The 20,207-nt window shown below is 38.7% G+C and overlaps 1 protein-coding gene across 1 annotated transcript in view; it reads left to right on the top strand.

The window, feature by feature from the left end:
• LOC136874829 (pentatricopeptide repeat-containing protein 2, mitochondrial) overlaps positions 1 to 20,207 on the top strand; it is a 73,025-nt gene that overhangs the window by 13,009 nt on the left and 39,809 nt on the right. The window contains exons 2-3 of the mRNA XM_067148506.2: positions 344 to 572; positions 18,057 to 18,159. Of these exons, the coding sequence (XP_067004607.1) occupies positions 344 to 572; positions 18,057 to 18,159 (332 nt within the window). The remainder of the gene's footprint in view (positions 1 to 343; positions 573 to 18,056; positions 18,160 to 20,207) is intronic.

A 20,207-nucleotide genomic window follows, 5' to 3' on the forward strand; every position in this document is an offset into this window, starting at 1 on the left:
GGGATGAGCTACTACAATCTAGAATGAGATGTTCCTGAAATCAGCACTTGGCCCCCAGCACTTTTGGATAGGGTGAAAGCATTCATTTCAGTGCAGCATTCAAGATAAAGTTTAAATCCTTTTCTTTCATGGCAAACAAAATCTACATTTACTTATTATCCCACCATCATATTAATTTCTATTCCTTACAGTACATTGAATTTTTCAAGTGATAAGGGGATATTCCATGTTTTGCACCTTCTTGTGTGCAGTGTGCAATTATTTGTGCTGTGTATTTGCTTTACATACAGAACAGAGTAGTTCTGTTGTTCCAAATTAATATTTGTTTCTTTATTTGTTTCAGTTCGGACCTTGTATGCACAAAGTGCTTTGGGAATTGACAACTATGTTAAAAGCCGGGAAAGTATACATACTCAGTTTGCCAATATGATGGAAAAATTCAAATCAAAAATGCAAGAATATTCAGAACCAGAATCCAAAAATATGATTTTTACGGAAGATTTAAAGCACATGATCCATCTTGCTGATGCAACTCCTGAAGACTTAAATTTAATAATGAAGATGATGAAAAGGTATTGAAATATACATGTATTTTGGACATCAGTCCATAGACTGGCATGATGCAGCTCTCCATCCTATCCTATGCTCACCTTTTAATACAGGCATAAGGGAGTTTTAAAAAAAAGTAATTATGATTAGCAGAAAATGGTAAGTAAAAATGTGAACAGCCTATGGAACGGCTTTAAAGCAATCATTGAGGAGTGTGAAAACAAGTATGTACCTTTAAAAGTAGTAAGAAATGATAAAGACCCACGATATTATAGCACAGAAATAAAGATTAAGAAGGTGGTGTAGGATAGAGTTTGGAATGGTTGTGGAAGTAAAGAGAGATGATTGAAGGAACTTGCTAGAAAATTAATTATTCTGTATAAGTAAGAATACTTCTAAAGGTGGGTGGGTTCCTGGCAAGCATAAATGATCTCTTCTCTGCTCCTGCAGGTATCATTTTCTTATATTTTTACTGTTCCAGAAAAAAGGGTACCCGCAGTCAAATTGCTGCCAATTACTGTTTGCATGAAGGAGCAAAAATGTCAGCTAAGGATAATGATGGCAAGCATAATTGCAGTCATATGAATTTTAGTGAAAAATTAAGGTTCTTTAAAGCCTAAACAGGTTCCAGAAAGCACATTCCAGAAATCATAAATGACCCCAGGGAGTGTATATGTGAGGATTTACAGAAGGCAGAAGTATTTTGTCAGCCGTATGTTAATATATTTAGTGAGTGAGTTGGCCTTGCAGTTAGGGTTGAGTAGTTCTGAGCTGGGATTCAGGAGATGACTGGTTTGAATCTCAACATTAGCCGCCTTGAAGGTGGTTTTCCATGGTTTCTCATCTTCATACCAGGAAAATGCTGGGTCTGTACCTCAGTTAAAGCTATGGTCGCTACGTTTCCGATCTTAGCCCTTTCCCATACTTGGGGCACCAAATGCCTGTGACGCAATGTTAAACCATTAGTAAACAAAAGTTAAGATAGTTGAACATCAGGATAAGATCCAGATAGAGGAAGTGACTATAATAGGGATATATCAAACAGACTCTGTCCCAGCGCAAGATCAAGATCTCTTGGTTATCTGAGCAGGTGGCAAGTGCCTATGAAGAGGGTATTCAAAACTTAGTTGTAAGGTATGTTAAATGTTTAAACAAACTTGGGGGCTATGTTGAAAAGTAGAGGTAAGTATGTAGAATCTGAAAATAAATGTGGTGTTTGAAAAACATCTTTCGTTGTGTAGTTTTTTTCAAATGGCCCTTACTTAAAAAACATGCCCCGTATTTAGAAAATGATATAAAATTTGAAAGCTAGAAAAGCAGCTGGAAATGATAGGATTTCTGGGGATATGCTAAATGCAATGAATTGGGATATAGTACCATAACTCATCATCATCTTCCTTCCAAGTATCGGGCCATGTGACCCATTACGGTCTTGCATTTTACTTTTTGCAAGACTTGAAAGCAGTCAAATGTCCTTCCGACGGGTTGCTAGCCTGAAGGAACTAAGACCATAACTGAACTACTTAATTTATTGCTGCATAAAAATTTGATTGCAGGCACCCAAAGGATAGGTTAGAAATCCATCGTGGCATGGCACAGATGTCAGAATTAAGTAAACAGGCAGCCACTGTTGGCATATTAACCTACACAGTAGATATATTGCAGAGCAGAGCATTCTGTCGGAAACAATAGCAAATTGGTTGCGGTAAAATGAGTACCCACATTCGAATCTCTACCAATTACTGTTTGCATGAAGGAGCTGTAGTAGCCTCAGTGTTCAGAGGAAAGGGTGATAAACATAAAGAGCATACCGGTTAATTACAGATAAGTCAGCTTGACATGTGTTCAGTAGTGGTGATTGGGAATTAGAGGGGGATTTACAGACAAGAAAAAGTAACCAGGGTTTTTTAATAATTAGAAAATAAGGAATGAACAAGACAACAGGACTTGTACAAATTGCTTTTATCTTCTTAAAGTTTCAGGTGGCTAAAATGGAATAAAAATGTAATGTTTTAGCTGCCATTGCATGTGTTGCAAATAAGCTTTGAAAAAGCATTCTTTCTGATTATATTAGATGTACATACATTTCCATTATAGACCATTATGCCTGTCAGCATTCAGTCTGCAAAGGCTCTATGAAATGTTTTTAAAATTATTAACTGGTTTGAAAGAAGGCAGTTCAGGTTTAGGAAATGTCATTTCAGTAAGGCTCAACTTGCAGGATTCCATCAAGATATAGAATTTCAAATGGACTGTCTTGTTATTGACCTATCCAAGGCTTTTCATAGAGTAGATGATGGGAGACTGCTGACAAAAATCAGGGCTATTGGACTAGACAAAAGGAGGATTGAATGGGTGGGCAAATTTCTGTGGAGGGGTGTTTTCGTAAAGCATCTTTGGACTTTCGTGTGTTCTTATGATTAAAAACTGGTGTTTATTTTGTATGTGTTTATTCTGAATTACAAACACATTTTGTTGATGAAGTGAAAATTAATCTAGAACCAGGAAGCATTTTGTTCCAACATTGGAAGAGAGATAGTTTCTTGTCCACTTTGCCCGATTTTGAACTAGTTATATATACATTAGAGGTATGATCATGTTGCACAAGAGGACCAAATATGCTAATTGGTTTGTAAGACAATAAAAAGAAATTTACATTCCTTGGATACAATGGGCTGAATTATGTACGAACATGATATTCCAGGTGCTGATTGCACTCCGACAGTTGTGTCCCTTTCACCTATGCTAGATAATATGCAGTCTCTGTGAATTTAATAATTAAATCCAGATTGGTTGCTATTCATAATTCCAGCATGATGAGTAATTATGAACAATCTTGTCAGTGAATTCAATACCAAATGCAATCCAGAATTTTTAGTCTGTTCTTATAATTGTGCATGTTTGTAAGTTACAAATTGCATAACTTCAAAACTAACAGTCTTGTGAACTGCCTTGAAATTCCAAACCCAGGTCAATCCAGCTTTGAAATAAGTCAGTGCAAGGGCTCTAACCTTCATGTATGCCCACTGCCTTATGTCAGTATCACCCACAGCCATTAGATTATCACTTGCATCTTGAAGATTAGATCAGATTTACTCTGATAAGTCCTTGATTTCTTCATGATTTGTTCCTTGTTCATACAAGGTGGCTGCTGTCGTCGGCCCTCCTTAAGTGATGCATAATTGTTTTCTATTACTATCCTATGTTTTTTGTTTCAATTTCTTTCTTCATATAATCAAAAGGAACAGTTTTAAGCTACATCATCATTCAAAGGCTCAAAAACAGGTTCAACATCAGTACTTTTCTCAAAAGGCATCTGCACCAGTTCATCCTCCACAATTTCAGTGATAGTGATGCCTCCAAAGTTCTTGATCAAACTGAAAGTAGTGTTTGCAGTTTCTCTTCCTGCTCGTGTACTTCACATGATGATGTTGGTAATTCAGTCTGGTGTAAAAACCTCTGCCACCTTATTTGCACCAATTCTCTTTGTGCAAGATACAAACACAAATGAACAGTCTCATGAATTCACTAATTAGAGATCACAGTATACACTCACAAACATAAGCAACTATTATGAAGTCAGACAGAATAGTGTTCTAATGCACTACCACAACGGTATGCTGCTGCATACTTGGATTACCTCTAACTGCTTATCTGTAGCGAATGAGTCAGTATGGGCAGTTAAAACTTTCATTTCTGCTGTATAGTGGATCAATTATGCCTATTTACAAAAGATGGGATAAATGCCCACCAGGCACTTCATGAATGTTCCAGTCATGTCCAAATCCTCTGATTATATCAGGCCACTGTTTCATCAGGCAGCCGCAAGGCTTAATTTCTCCTGGGTCATATCGAACATAGTTTTTACCATAGAGTTGTAATCACTTCTAATGATGTGCCTGTACCAGCTGAGCCGTGCTTGCCACATTTTATTTCTAATGGATGTCAGTCCCATCCTTCCCCTTACATCATTCTTGATGTAGACTAGAGTTGTAATACCCATAGACCAACACAAAATCTTTATCTCCATTACATGAAACACCTGCTCATGCTTTGATTATGTCAACCAGCATTCTGAGCTGTATAAGACCACTGGGTGAGCAATGGACTTTTTAACTTTCCTTTTTTAGTGGTTAGGTACTCTCTTATCACGTAGCACTCCAATGACTTGGCGTAATTTCAGCCTTGTAGGATTAACTCATGCTCAGGTGTCTGGAAACATCTTTCCATCCAAAGTGATAAGCGAATCAAGGTGTTTAAACAGTGTATTCTTAGTGAGATGACAACTACCATTACTGATGGTACCATCGATTTGTAAATATTCATTTTTGTTGATATTTTAGCCATTCTCGCATAGGTGTTTTTTGTAGCTTAGAGCCTGATCTTCTAAAGTTTGACAGGTTCGATCAGCAAGAAACACTTCATCAACATACAAAAAGATTCATGGCTGAGATGTCTGGCTATCAGCTGTTACAATATCCATGGACAAGATAAACAGAAAGTGTAAGAGTGCTGTTTCTTGGTGTACTCCAACATTGATAGGAAAAGGAAGTGAAGTTCCAACTGGGCAGCATACCTTACTTGCAACATGGCAGCAAAGTATCTGAATATCTCACATAGGCTTCTGGGACATTATGTTTTTGAAGGACTTCCCAGATGAGCTAATCCAGTACTCTGTCAAAGGCCTTTTCAAGATCAAGGAATGCCAGGTGTAGAAGCTGATTCCTTTCTCTGTGATTTTCAACAAGCAGGCTAGCAGCATGATTTGCATCAGTTCTGCTGAGCCCCTTAACGAATCCACACTGGTTTTGGGAAACTTGCACAATGCTGCAACAGTCATGGATACACTCAAAGATTTTTTCTGAGTGGCAGATTGGGCAATAGTTGGAGCATTCACCGACATTTTCTTTACCTTCCAAATGGAGATGTTAGTACCGGTCTGCCAGGCTGGAGGTAAGCAGCCCTCAACAAAGATATGATTAAAGCGTGTCGCAGGGATTATGGCTCCTCATCGCCCAAACATCTCTTCAGATACAGTAAAACCTCATTAACTCTCTTAGTGCCAGGCCTGAAGTGCATACTCTTGCGAAAAATGCCAAGCATATTTAATGCCATTTACTTAAATATTCGTAGGAATTGAACCGTTGGCGATAGCATACTGAAATTTGCTCTGATTCTAACCATTATAATGGTACACGTCCTACAGTTGATATAAAAATCCTAAACTTAAATATAAATATATATTTTTATAGGCTGCCACAATTAAAAAATAATAAAATCCAAATTCTGTAAGCATTTTCTAAAAAGTATTTTTGAAATTTGAATAAAAGTTATACAGTGTCATCACACACACCACCTACTATCTATATATGTATAAAAAAGAAGAGTTTTATCTGTACATTGCTCAGAATTTAAAAAGGATGGTATTTCTGTATCAGTTGTGTCCACAGTAACAAGGAAATGCACTTTTTAATTTTCCGTAATTTCTTGTCTGTATGTATGTATGTATGTACACGCATCACGAGAAAACGGCTGGGGAGAATTTAATGAAAATCGGTATGCAAAGTCAGGCTGTGCGGTTAGAGGTGCGCAGCTGTGAGCTTGCATCCGGGAGATAGTGGGTTTGAATCCCACTGTCAGCAGCCCTGAAGATGGTTTTCTGTGGTTTCCCATTTTCACACCAGGCAAATGCTGGGGCTGTACCTTAATTAAGGCCACGGTCGCTTCCTTCCAACTCCTAGGCCTTTCCTATCCCATCGTCGCCATAAGACCTACCTCAATATCCTCATCATCATTGGAATAATCCTGTATACGCTCGTAAGTAATCATCATCTTCCCGTGCTACAAATACACACTTCCTTGACACCATATTGTTTACCAACATGCTCAAAGTGCATTTCAATATTATTTTGTTTCTTCACGAAATCTTTACAGAGACTTCTGATGGCAATAATGGGTAATCATCCAGGCTCTTATCTACATAACTAGCCACTAGAGGTCAGGCAAAGGCTAAAATTGTGTACGAATCATGATAAAACTTAAGACATCAGATAGATCAGATCAACTTAACAATTTTGTGGGAACCTGTGATCTGATAGATCGGATCTTGGCGCTAAGCGGGTTAAGATGTTTCTGCAGGGGTCAAAGAAGGAGAATGTGTTAAGCAAGAAAATGTGCTGTTGAATATACGAATAAAAACTATTCAAAAGGGATATGTAGATTTCCTAAAGCCGAACATTCAAATTTTAGAGCTACAGTCAAAAAACCTCCCTCGGCAGCTGGAAGTGCAATTCCAGTAGCTTGCCAGCATTGCTCGCAGGCAAAAATTATCAAAGCCTAGAAATGCAGTTTCTGAACCTTGCGGCAGAATAGGAAGACGAGCGCTATGTGCGCGAACCGTCAAAAGTATATTTGCAACAAGCATACAACAATGTACTATGCCCACCTGGTGGCCATGATCGTTAAGGCGTTGAAATCTAAATGGTCTGATATTGTGGTTGGTCGAAAAAATTTTCACCATCAGAATGTTGGCCGGCAGGTTAGAAGAGGTGGTTGTATACTGTTGTGATTATTGGGATTTGATTATTTGGACTCGGAAGACGGCGATGAATTGTGTATGTAAAGTATTTATTCAATTGTTTGTGTTGGTTTCTCCTCAGTATGTGAATTTTGGAATTGTTTGATTTGTTGAAGTTAATATGATTTTAAGATTATTTGATTGTCATGGTAATTCTGGTGCATACTGTACCACACACGCCACATCGGCGTGGGAGATTTCCGGTTTCGTAAAGTTGCACCAATTTAGAAATTTTTCAAGGCTTCCTAAATGTTCTTTGTCAGCACTATTTTTTTCTGCTTTCCTATTGGAGAAAATAAAAGGAAATGCGATTGGTAGGTGAAGGAAAACATCGTACGCTCATTGGCCGTGGTAAGATTTCATAATTTCCGGGGAGAAGCGTTGTCGCTGGAGCCTTGCTCTGCGAGGGCGTCTTTTCTGTTTGACCACTGAAGGGAACGGTCACCATCCATGGTACGGGTCTTCTTGGCCCCACCATCCGGTAAGCACTTGATTTTTTTTTTTTTTTAACTTTTCAGGTATTCAGTTTCAGATGTAGTATTTCATTTAATTATATCTTGCCGGAGCGTACCTGTGTTTCCTTCTGCTTCCAAATGTTATCATTATGATTTAGCCATTTCGGTAAGTCACCTCACCTTGTTGAGAGATAGTTCCCGTTTGTTGTTTTCTAAATTAAATGTTATACGCTTTTCGAAATAATCCTTATAAGTAATATTTTCCTCGGGACTGTCTCGTTCATTCCGCTTCATCATGGAATATTCATCTTTAGGTTGGGTACCCCTTTCTCAGAAGTGTTTTTGAGGGGGCTACCCACTGAAGATGCTCTGCTCCATGATTATACGTAAATATTTTTCTCCTTAGATGAACCTCTTCACTTTAGTATAACGTTACCTTCCTTTCATTTATTTCAAACTGTTTTGGGTTTTTAAAGGTAACGCCACGACAGTGGAACGTGATGTGTGATGTTTCGGTATAAAAGAAATTTAATAACTAAATGCTACCCTCATGTAAACTGTAAATTGTAATAGTTGTTGAAATAATGCCGTCAAAATTTTAATGGTATATTGGCTATTGCTTTATATATGAAATTGCAGCTAAATTGTTAAGTAAAGTTTAGGATTACATTGACTTCGCTTCTTCAGTATTACCAATACCTTCCACCGCCTGGATATAGTTCCCAGCCGCTTCCCGGTTATCCTTTCTTTACTGTCATGTTGGTTTACCTGTTCGTTTTAATGTTATGATTAATGTGCTTGCAAATTTAGTTTCGTACATGTTGACTTGCCTCGTGTACAGTACTTTTGGTGAATGCACAACGGTAGCAAACATTTTCTCTTCATTAAACCTATTAATTGTAACCTTACCCAATGGAGAGGTTACATATACAATTTCTAATCACTAGATTGCATACCAAAAACCTGGATTAAATTCCAAACCTCTCCACAGTGCTTATATGGAGTGAGGGAACATAGCGCTGTTGATAGTGATTCGTCTGTCAGATGGCTACACTAAGCCTTGAGCTGACCCCTTGGTGCTATTCGACAGGAGTAGGCTATGTGCCGGCACTGGGTTTCACCCTTTCCCTTCCTATCATCGTATATCACGTCATTCATTTCATCTCATTAACTCCTCTGATGAGGTTGACATCAGGAAGGGTATCCAGTCATAAAAACCTGTCACAACAAATTAATCTCACCTCATACCCGACCCCGTAGAGAAACGTGACAAGGGTTGGACAAACAAACATACAACAATATACTGTGTGCACTTCTGACTGATGAGTATGACAGTCACAGAATAATTAGCAGAACTCTCTGAAGAGTGGATTGTGACCATTTTATATTTGAAGACTAACAAGGAATATGATTCAAACAAAACGCCACATCGCAGAAGCCCTGATGGGCCTAGACGTACCAAGCGTCTGCTACTTATTCTGAAGGCCTGTACATTTCGGAGTGATGGGTGGTCAACGTGACAAATCCTCTCAGATGTTATCCCACAGTCAGATAGCTCCTCAATTGCGATCACGTAGGCTGAGAGGATCTCAACCCAGCTGTCAGATCCAGGTAAAATTCCCTAACCTGACAGGGAATCAAATCCAGGGCCTCTTGGAGAGAGGCAAGCACGCTACCCCTAGACCATGGGGCCAGCTGAAGGTATATGATACTTGTGTGAATATAGGATCCAAACCATGGGAACTGGATATGTGGAAAAAAGGAATATATAAGCTAGGTCAAGAAAAGGAGGGCATGCACAAGCACATGTGAAAACAGATTTGACGTACATTTAGTAATTTCTATTTATTGTATTCATCAGGTATGTTGATTTTTCATGTTTTGTTTCATCTTTTTTGAGAAGGAAGTGTACATTTTGTACCCAGTCTTTTAATCTGCAAGATGTATCCAGTACTTGTTTTATTGTATAGAATTTGTTGTGTGGTAGTCAATTTTAAGGTTAAGTGACTGAAGATGACCTTAGTCTTAGGTTGAAACTAGCACTACAAGGTCTTGAAGTTCATATAATTACCTCAATAATAACAGTGTATTGAATAGGTGGATCATCTTTTTATTTTGAACTGTAATTGTTCATGAATTCGGATGACCATGAAAATTATTTCTTACAATATCCTGCGTAGCGTAGTTCGATGACAAGATTTTTCTCCTTCTGGTGTATCCAACATGTGATACAGTTTTTGATAATGTTCCTTTGCTCTGGCAACAGCAGTTTTTGCTACATATTGCATCACTTGTACTGGCGTAGACCCTACTCTGCCCTTGTTTGGTGTTAAGTTTTAAAAGCCTGCTTCTTTGCGCTTACTGCCAGTTAAACGTCTTCATCCCATGTCTGTTTATCAATGAATTATTTTCCCTGGTTTGTCTTTCCAAGGATTTCAGTTGCTGCTGTGTGTATTTGAGTTGTTTCCCCCCATATGGCCTCCACTGGCGTGTTGCACCTTGATGAAAAATTATCCTTGTCCTTGTAAGCTTCCACCATTTTATTCTTTACAGGCCAGTTTTCTGGGGACGAATCATTTTAATCTTCCCAATTCGATCCAGGACAAGCAGTGGTGCTTTGGGATTACATTATCGGATGTTAGTACCTTGGCATGAACACCAGTTTGAGGTTATGCATTTTTATCAGCCAATAATCAATCTCTTTTTGGAGAATTCACCATTGGTGTAGGTGAAGAGATGGATATGCCTCTTCTTAAAGAACATATTGACAAGGACTAAATCATTGGCTTCACACAAGTCCAAGATCCTGCAGCCATTATCATTTCTCCTTTCATGATACTGTATGTAACCATCTCTTGCATCCCCCACATGGCCATTCAAGTCTTCTCCAAAAAGCAGATGCTGTTCAGGAGGTATGTTTTGGAAATTGATTACTGTCATCTCTTAGAATTCATTCTTTACAGATCTGAGACATGCAGAAAGTGGGGCATAGGAAGAAATAATTCATAATAATTTGCTGTACCCATAACTTAATAGTGACTAGTTCTAGACCAGGGACTTTTCCTTTAACCAGTCCGCCCTTGAGTGGGTAGCCTTCATCCATTTGTCAGATTGTTCAATCAGGGATGATGCTTGTCACCTACAGGGAATGCCCTAGCTCTTGAGAGTTGCATTAATATATTTGGCAACCATTTTGTTTTGATGCAATGAAGAAGTGCTCCGACTAATGAGTCGCTTCATCTGTTATTTGATTTTAAATCAACAGACGCTGTTGGTAGTCACCCTAACCTGGAGTACAGGCACTACCTGATGGGACTCGTAGCATTCCTCCACTGGCTGTCCACCATCCTCCCAAAGGAGCTCTTCCACCTAAAGCCATTGGCTCCCTTTGGGTTGTGAGGTTACTTCCTGCCGCCCAACACTCGGCATTGAGACTCTGGCTGTACAGTCTACTCCATTACCCTAGCAGGGAAACATAAGAAAACATCTTTATTGCGGTGATCACATTAACAAGGTTAGGAATAAACGGGTTGTTCGTAAGGATGAAAATGAGTGGGTTTATAAGTCGCTGGTAAGACCCCCAGTTAGAGTGAATGGGACTGTCACCTGGATCACTTGATTTGAGACCTGGAAAAGATTCATAGGTACCTTAATTAAGCCTACGGCTACTACCTTCCCAATCCTAGCCCTCTCCCATCCTTGTGCCGCCGAAAATCCTCAGTGTGTTAGTGCGACGTTAAACCAGCAAAAAAAAAAAAAAAAAAGAAAAAAGAAAGAAAGAAAGACAGAAAGTTCCAGAGGAGTGATTTTTGATGAGAGGACAGCATGCCTTACAGTGATCATGATACTAAGACGAGCTGAAAATGTGACTGTCCTCGGGATTAATACCCGATTCTCCTGCTTTCCAGATGGGTACAGTAATAAGTTCTGCTATAAGCCAATGTACAAGAAAAACACACTTGGCTCTTTGACGTTGAAATGTCGGTCTTTGTAAGCAGTTGCTGGGCAGGGACTGGATTACTACGAATCGAAAAGCTCATAGCTGAGTTCTCATTACTGCTATTCTGTGCCTTTCAGTAGATGAATCAGATAAACTGTGAACTGTAGAAAGAAGGAAAGTATTGAAACATTAAAGAAAACTTTTGGAGATATGTCATTATCATGTTTTCCCCTCAGTTACATGTACTGAGACCTCTGCTTGGATTGAAATATTCATTGAAACAAAATATAACTTCAGTCAGTTTTTAAATGAGAAGTGTCATTATATTGCTAGAAACAGAAGAAGCAGGATACGAGGCAACCATGAACCATTCAGATATGGAGGAGAAATACTGAAGGAGAACTTACACTTGACCTGTGCTTGAGAAACAAACTCTTAGTCAAGAACACATGGTTCCAGAAGAAAGAAAGTCATAAGGTGACAAGATACAGCTGGGACGGCAAATCGTAGGTAGCGGAGCTAAAGTGCGAGATCAAAGTTGTACAAGTGTATGTCGTGATAGTGATCTTAGACTTCTTGTGACTGATCTCAGTGGATTTAAAGTAACACAGCTGATAACCTGGAGGAGGAAACCTAAGATTAAAGACTGGAAACTGAAGGAATGCGATAACAAGCAATAGTTGCAAGATAAAATACCGGTTTCTGAACCAAAAACTGGTGGTTGTAGTGAAGAATGGAACAACCTGAAGAATGTTTTAGTAAACAGTGCTGTGAAGCTATGTGGTAAACCACACACCAGAGTTAATATAAAGAGAACTAGGTGGTGGGAAAAACTGAGCAAAGTAAAGAAATGCAGCTAGGAGAGATAGAGTATAACTCAAAAAACTTGAACAAGAGTACAAAGGCAGAAAATTAGAGATCAAAAGAATTGTTTGTGAGGAAAAGGAAATATGCTGGGATGAACTAACACAGAAACTGGAGGAAGACTCTAAAGGTAATGAGAAGATGTTTTATGGCATTGTGAAAAGCAGAAGAAATGACAAGGACGATATAAGTGCTATAGAAATTACTGATGGGCAGATGGCTAGGAATGTGCAATACGTACATGAGGAATGTCATGAAAGTATATTTTGAAATCTTTTAATGGATTTGCAAACTGAGAATTTGGTGAATGGTCAGGAATAACTGGAGATGTACTGATTACCTGGAATGAGGTAAAAAGAGCACTACACCAAGAGTTGTAAATCAGCAGCAATGAATGAAGTAACAGGTGGTATAATCAAAGCAATAGGACCATCAGGCATACAGTGGATGTACCAGTGTAGTGTGGCATGAAAATCAGGTATCTGAAGATTGATCCAAAGGAGTAATTCCGATATTTACTAAAGGAAGCCATCAAAAATGTGAGAAATACAGAGGTACTATATACTTCTGTCCCATGGTTTTAAGATTATGGAAAAGATAATCGAAGCTAGACTCCAAACCTTATTAGAACTTAACTTAGAAGAACAACATGGGTTTATACCTCACTGAAGCACTACAGACCTGATCTTTGCCTTGTGGATGTGCATGGAGAAGAACTAGGATAAGGGAAAAGACACGTATTTGTGATCTTGGATTTGGAAAAGGCTTATGACAACGTTCCAAGAGTTGTCATCTGGAGAAGCCTAGAAACAACTACCAGTACCAGAATACCTTATTGGCAAGATCAAAATGTTATACAATAAGTGCTGAAATGAAATGACGTATGGATTTTAGTGTCGGAGGACAAGTTTGGCTCGCCAGATGCAGGTCTTTTGATTTGATGCCCGTAGGTGACCTGCGCGTCATGATGAGGATGAAATGATAATGAAGACGACACATACACCCAGCGAAATTAAGCAATGATGGTTAAAATTCCCGACCCTGCCGGGAATCGAACCTGGGACCCCTGTGACCAAAGGCCAGCACGCTAACCATTTAGCCATGGAGCCGGACACAATAAGTGCTACAACAGTTGTATCAGAATTGGTGATGGTCATTCAGAACAGTTTGCCACAACTTGGCGAGTACAACAGGAGAAATGCTCTTTCACCTCTGCTGTTTGTGACAGTCATGGATGTCCTATTGAAGCACTTGAAGAAGAAAGAACTAAATGGAGAATTAAATGCCATGGTGAATGCTGACGATGTTTCTATTTGGGGGAGACAGAAAAGGAGGTAAAAGACCAGCTCATCAAATGGGTAGCCAGGTTCAGTGATTTTAAGATGAAATAACAAAAACCAGTGTTACCATGAAAATGAGTAGAGATAATACTGGTTGCCAAATACAACTTGATGGGCAATACATTACAACAGTACAGTGCTTTAGGAGCGTGGTCTCAAACAAGCATGGAGCAGGGCAAGAAGTACTTAATAGAGTAGCCAGTGGGTCTAAATTCTATAACCTTACATGTCACCCAATCTGGAACAAGAATGTACCCCTATAAACCAACATGTCCTTATATAAATCATATCTTATTCCCATACATATGGCCTACAAATTCTTTTTCTTTTTTTGCTAGGGGCTTTACGTTGCACCGACACAGATAGGTCTTATGGTGACGATGGGATAGGAAAGGCCTAGGAGTTGGAAGGAAGCGGCCGTGGCCTTAATTAAGGTACAGCCCCAGCATTTGCCTGGTGTGAAAATGGGAAACCACGGAAAACCATCTTCAGGGCTGCCGATAGTGGGATTCGAACCTACTATCTCCCGGATGCAAGCTCACAGCCATGCGCCTCTACGCGCACGGCCAACTCGCCCGGTGCCTAGAAATTTGCATGTTGCAGACTATGAGACCTTAGTAAACTGCAGGCCTGTAAAATGAAATTTCTTAGGAATGCCATGTAGAAAACATGTCATGATTATGTGAGAAATGAGGATGTCACATCATCTTTGAGAATGGAGCACCCTGTGGAAGATAGACTAAGGTTGGGAAGACTTAAATGCTTCAGGCAAGTAAGAGGAACGTAGGCACACCACATGCATACATGGAACAGCCAGTCACCGGAAGGAGACCTGTTGGACGACCAATTAAACTTTTGTTGGACCAACTGATGATAGACATCAAGAGTAGAAGAGGACACTGGAGAGTTTCATGGAGGGAGATATCTACATTAACAGACAGCACTGGCGAGAGCTCGTTCAACACCGCCCTACCTGGCAAACTGGAAGGGTTTCACGATGATGATAGTATGACTTACAACTCTCACTGTTTCTGTGGACTACCTGTTGACAAACTAGTACACAATTATCAGGCCACAACAGTTCATCGAACACTGTGACTGGAAAGAGGAATGGCAGAATAGTGAAGTTGCCAGGCATATCCATATCTGTGGTATCATCAGGTCTGTAATTGCACGATGCATGCCACAACAAAACACTTGTCGTGAATGAATGTACTACTATAACAAGAGCTGACTGTTGCAGTGACAGTCTGAGACATGTTGGCCGACAACCAAGCTATATTTCAGCATGGCTGTGCTAAACTACATCTAGCGTCAACCACACTTACCTTCTTAAAGGTTAACATTCTCTTTTGTTGTGACCTGCTAGTTACATGTTTTTCACTAATCAGAAATATCTGAAACATGATCAAGCGATGGAAATAAATGGTATGTCTGTAAATGTTGAACATTAGGCATCGGTAAATGATGTGTGGATGGCTACCCTTGCGAACACTGTTACAGTTTTCTATCATATAACCTGCTGACGCTCACATCCTTTTCCTCCCCTTCCCATTCCTCACATCTAGCACACAGTACACCATAAATCATTTATCTTAGTTTTTCTTCCAACAGCATAAAGAGGTAAAATATATGTACCTCTGAACAGAAAACATTCAGTAAGTAAACATCTAAAACTGTTGGAAAGAATATTGTATTTAAGCAATAACTATCTGGTTCTGCTGTATTTTCCAGAGTTAATTTGGGATTTTACTGCTCTATTTGAGTAAAACGTGGGAGGTTTGTTGTAACTATGTTTTATTCTCTAATTAGTATAATATTTAGTTATATTTACTTCCACGCTATATATATAAAAACATGTCCTGACTGACTGACTGACTGACTGACTCATTCATCATCACCGAGCCAAAACTACTGGACATAAAGAAATGAAATTTTGAGGATACATTTATATTACAATGTAGGTGGCTCTCTAAGAGAGGATTTTTGGATATTCCGTCGCTAAGGGGGTGAATTTTTAAAATGAGTGTATCTATATCTCAAAAGTTTTAATGTTTACAGATGTTAAAACATTTTTTTTTTTTTTGAAAATCCCACTAGGAGGGGTGAAAAAGGGGTTGAATGCCTTTAATGAGGATACTTGAATCTCAGAAACTGAAGATATTACAGACCTGCAAATTGGTATTTGTAATCCCCTTTAAAATTACACATTTTTGTTTTTGGAAAATCCAATTAATGGGGGTTAAACAGGAGTGACTAATGGGGTGAATTCTTTGAAAGACTATATCCACAGTATATCTCAGAAACGTGAAATGTTACAGGCGTAAAAATTGGTATTTGGAATCTCTTATAAAAGTAAAGAAATATAGGTGATTTGTTTTTGGAAACTCCACTTAAGGGGAACTAAAAAGGGGGTTAAATTTTAAAATGAGCATGTCTACAGTATATCTCGAAAACTTAACGTGTTACAGAAGAGAAAAATGCTATTTTTTTTATCTCTATTAAAAATAAAGAAACATGTATTTCTGTTTTTGGAAAAACCACTTGGGTGGGGGTAAAAATGACTGAAAATGGGGTTGAATTATTTTTATTAGGATACTGATATCTCAAAAACTGAAGATGTTACAGATGTGAAATTTGGTATTTGGAATCTCTTTTAAAAATAAAGAAATACGTATTTTTTTGTTTTCAGAAATCCACTTAAGGGTGGATAGTATTATCTCAAAAACGAAAGATGTTGCAGACGTGAAAATTGGTATTTGGAATCTGCTTTAAAAGTAAAGAAACGCGTATTCCTTTGATTTCGGAAAATCCAATGAAGGGGGGGGGGGTTTGAAAGAATTGAAAAATTAATTATATGAGGATACTTACGTCTAATAAAAACTATAGTTGTTACTGACGTGAAAATCGGTACTTGGACCTCCTTTAAAAACAAAGAAAATGCATTTTGGGGGGAAAATAATCTTGGGGGTTGGGGGTGAAAAGGAGTTGAATTCCTTTTATGAGGACACATATCTCAAAAACTGAAGATGTTACAGTCATGATAATTGGTATTTAGAAGATCCTTTACTAATAAAGAAACAAGTATTTTGTTTTTCCAGAAAATTCACTTTAGGAGGGGAGTGTGAAAGGAAGTGAAAAAAAGTCAGTTATTTTTATGGGGATACTTATATCTCAAAACTGAAGGTAACAGACGTGAACATTGCAATCTCCTTTAAACATAAAGAAACAGCCTTCTGTTTTTGAGGGAGTGAGGGGGGAATCAACTTAACGGTGGTGGGGTGAAAAGGAGTTGAGACCAATTGATTTTATTGTCCATAATTTACTTGATTCTAATCATAAACCGATCATTTTTAATCTTTCCTGGGTTTGTTTTCAAGAACGATCTTTTCCTTTGGAGAACTTAAAGTTAGATTACAGTAAATTCTCCTTGCATATAAATAAAAATTTTAACACATTTGAAATTACGATAGGAATGATGTTGACCGTGCAATTGTTCACCTCTATAATAAGGTCAATAATGCACGGAAGTATATCATTCGTATCGCTAGAAATCCCACGCACTTGCCTACGCATGACAATGGTACTGGTCACATTGTCAGCAATGACAGCAGATGTAATTTACCGCCAAGTAGCGGTCTTGCATCTTGCTGCGTGGTCCAGAACATCAATAATAATAATAACAGTAACAACCTAAATTCAACTAATATCACCCACCCTAATAATAATAATGTTTTGGACCATCGTCAAAATGTGCGGACCATGCTGGAAACGGGTCCTGGCCAGGTAATGACTACTAATGCAGTCCGGCCGCGGGTTCATTACCGCCGAGGCACCTAAGACGACACCTCACCGGATCTCCTCCAGGATTTGATCCATATTAAAAATGCTTATAGGAAAAGATGACAAAGATTAAGGGACCCAACTGACCGGGCGGAATACCTGGAGCTAGCCCGGGAAGTACGAAATTGATTGCTGGAAAGAAAGATTGAAAAATGGGAGGAACTTTGCCATCAGATCGCGAATCTTGGCAGATTATATATATAATGTTAGGCATTCAGTTTTAAATTTCAGTATAATACCATAGCGAAGCACGGGTATCTTGCTAGTAGTCAATAAAAGTGTAACAGTAAGAGAACCTTCAGTATTATGCAGAAGCACTTTTAATGTAAAGTGTTTAACTACGTGTATTTTGGAAAAGAGAAATTAAGTTAGGATTTAAAGAACCAAGTGTCACTATTTTTCTTTCGTTGAATTAGACTGACATTGTATTATCTAACATTATGGCAGTTGGGAACTCGCTTTACTAATGTATGGTCCCTCTCTTACAGATTTAATCAACAGAATAAGGAGCTCAGATTTGGTAATTATATATTTGGCCCAGTAGTAATGAGAATGTACCATTTTCATGACAAACCCAATGATGCTTTGCAGGTGAGTTTTTTATTTTATTATTCCTGCATTTTAATTATATTTATACTGTACTCGAGATTGCAAGGTTGAATATTAGCAGTCAGTTGACATTTAAGAGTACATTATTTTGAAAGGACCCTGATATAGTCTGATTTCTCTTTTGTAATATATAGGCCTACCATGTTACATGGACATTAATTACATAAATTTTATATCGTTCATCATATAATTTTATTATGGGGCAGTGCCTCAAGATAGACATGCTGTTAGGCCACAATCAATGTCATGTGCCAGGAAGGTAATTAATGGATTGTAATTTATCAGTGAGAAATGTCTCCTAAAAATCTGCTATATTTGTTGTATTTTGGCAAGAATCAGACAGCCATTATCTGGGTCACTGCGAAACAACCTACATGTGTAACAAGGTGTTGATAAATCTGGGTAAAGCCTAGGGCCAGGAGTTCCCAGCATGTGAACTCAAGTTTAAAGTGAATAGAGACGCATGAAATCTGTGAACAGACATTGGCACCATTACATAATGAACTCTGAGATTCCCAGATAAGTGTTGGAAAGCACTCACAATTTAAAGAAAATCAGGTGGGTTAACTAAAAATGGAATTTGTTGAAATTGAGGTTAAGCTGAAAATAAGGTGGGATGCCTAAAATCTAAAAGTGTGAGGGAATATATAAACTCAGGTGAATGAGAAGAAACTGAATGAGTTAGCCGTGTGGTTAGGGTTGCGTAGCTGTGAGTGTGCATTCAGGAGATGGTGTGTTCAAACCCCACTGTCGGCAGCCCTGAAGATGGTTTTTTGTGGTTTTCCATTTTCACTCCAGCTAAACGCTGGGGCTGTAGCTTAATTAAAGCCACAGCTGCTTCCTCCCCACTCCTAGCCCTTTGTTATCCATTGTCATCAGAAGACCTAAAGCAAAATTGTACGAATGAGAAGAGGAGGTACATAAAGAAACGTCATATATCTGCTATGAACTGTTGATGGACTGTCATGCTGTCAGTCATATAATTTAAATTTGTAGTGAGGAATATTAGTGCCGAAGTTGTGGCCTTAGCCTTATTTTGATCATAGCATTGAAACTATCTGAGTTGTTGTTAGTTTCTAGATTGCTAGTCTGTGAAACTGCTAGATTGTTATGCTTTGTGGTGGTAGTCTTCCAAGGATTATCAGGTGTACCAGATTGGACGGTACTGCTATTGGTCTATAAGTCTGTACTAATGCTTTACTTCATCAATTGCTATACCAGCCAGTTGTTGGCAAGGTGATGGTGATGATATTATGCACCATCATAATGAGGAACAATAGTATATATTCCAGCCAGGGGACAGAACCAAGGTCAGCACCGAGTCATTGAGAAGTGTTTCCCAAACCAAATAGGAAAGCAACAATCAGCAGGAGCAAGTGAGTACTCACCTGTTACTCAGATGGGAACTATATTGTGATTTCCAAGGGGAGAAATTACCAAGGCTGACCTGATTCAGAATGTTTTATTGTAATTTCGTCTGTCACATATTGCAAGTCTCTTCCTGTAGTAATATAAATAGTAGAATCAAACAGTCTGTTAAATCCAATCCTACAGAAACACACAATAGTGATTACCCCTCCTTATAAGGGTTGACGTCAGTAAGAGCATCCGGCTGTAAAACAGGGCCAAGTCCACATTTTCAATACAGTTTGAACCCACGACCCCGCAGGTGTATGAAAAACAACTTTGTCATCCATATGTGACTTCCAGCTCCCTGTGCTCTCATCACTGCTCCATAGCTCACCCTGTTTTCCTGTATATACCTTCCTATAACCCTTCAAAACAAACCTCCTAATTTATACGTACAACTGCAGTTCAAGTAAAGGCCATCTGAGTGCAGATCCTTATTTTTTACCCAACCACTATGATCTACAGATTTCACTCCCAGTTTCACACATACCCACTCCAATGTCTCATTTTAATCCCTGATCACCTTCTATTCTAGTCAGTATCCCTTCTACACAGTATCCCACTGATAATAATTTCTGCTTCCTTAAACCTTATCCTCCACAAACCTACCACGCTGGCAT

The sequence above is a fragment of the Anabrus simplex genome, chromosome 5 (genome assembly GCF_040414725.1).
Source record: "Anabrus simplex isolate iqAnaSimp1 chromosome 5, ASM4041472v1, whole genome shotgun sequence".
Classification (NCBI taxonomy): Eukaryota; Metazoa; Arthropoda; class Insecta; order Orthoptera; family Tettigoniidae; genus Anabrus; species Anabrus simplex.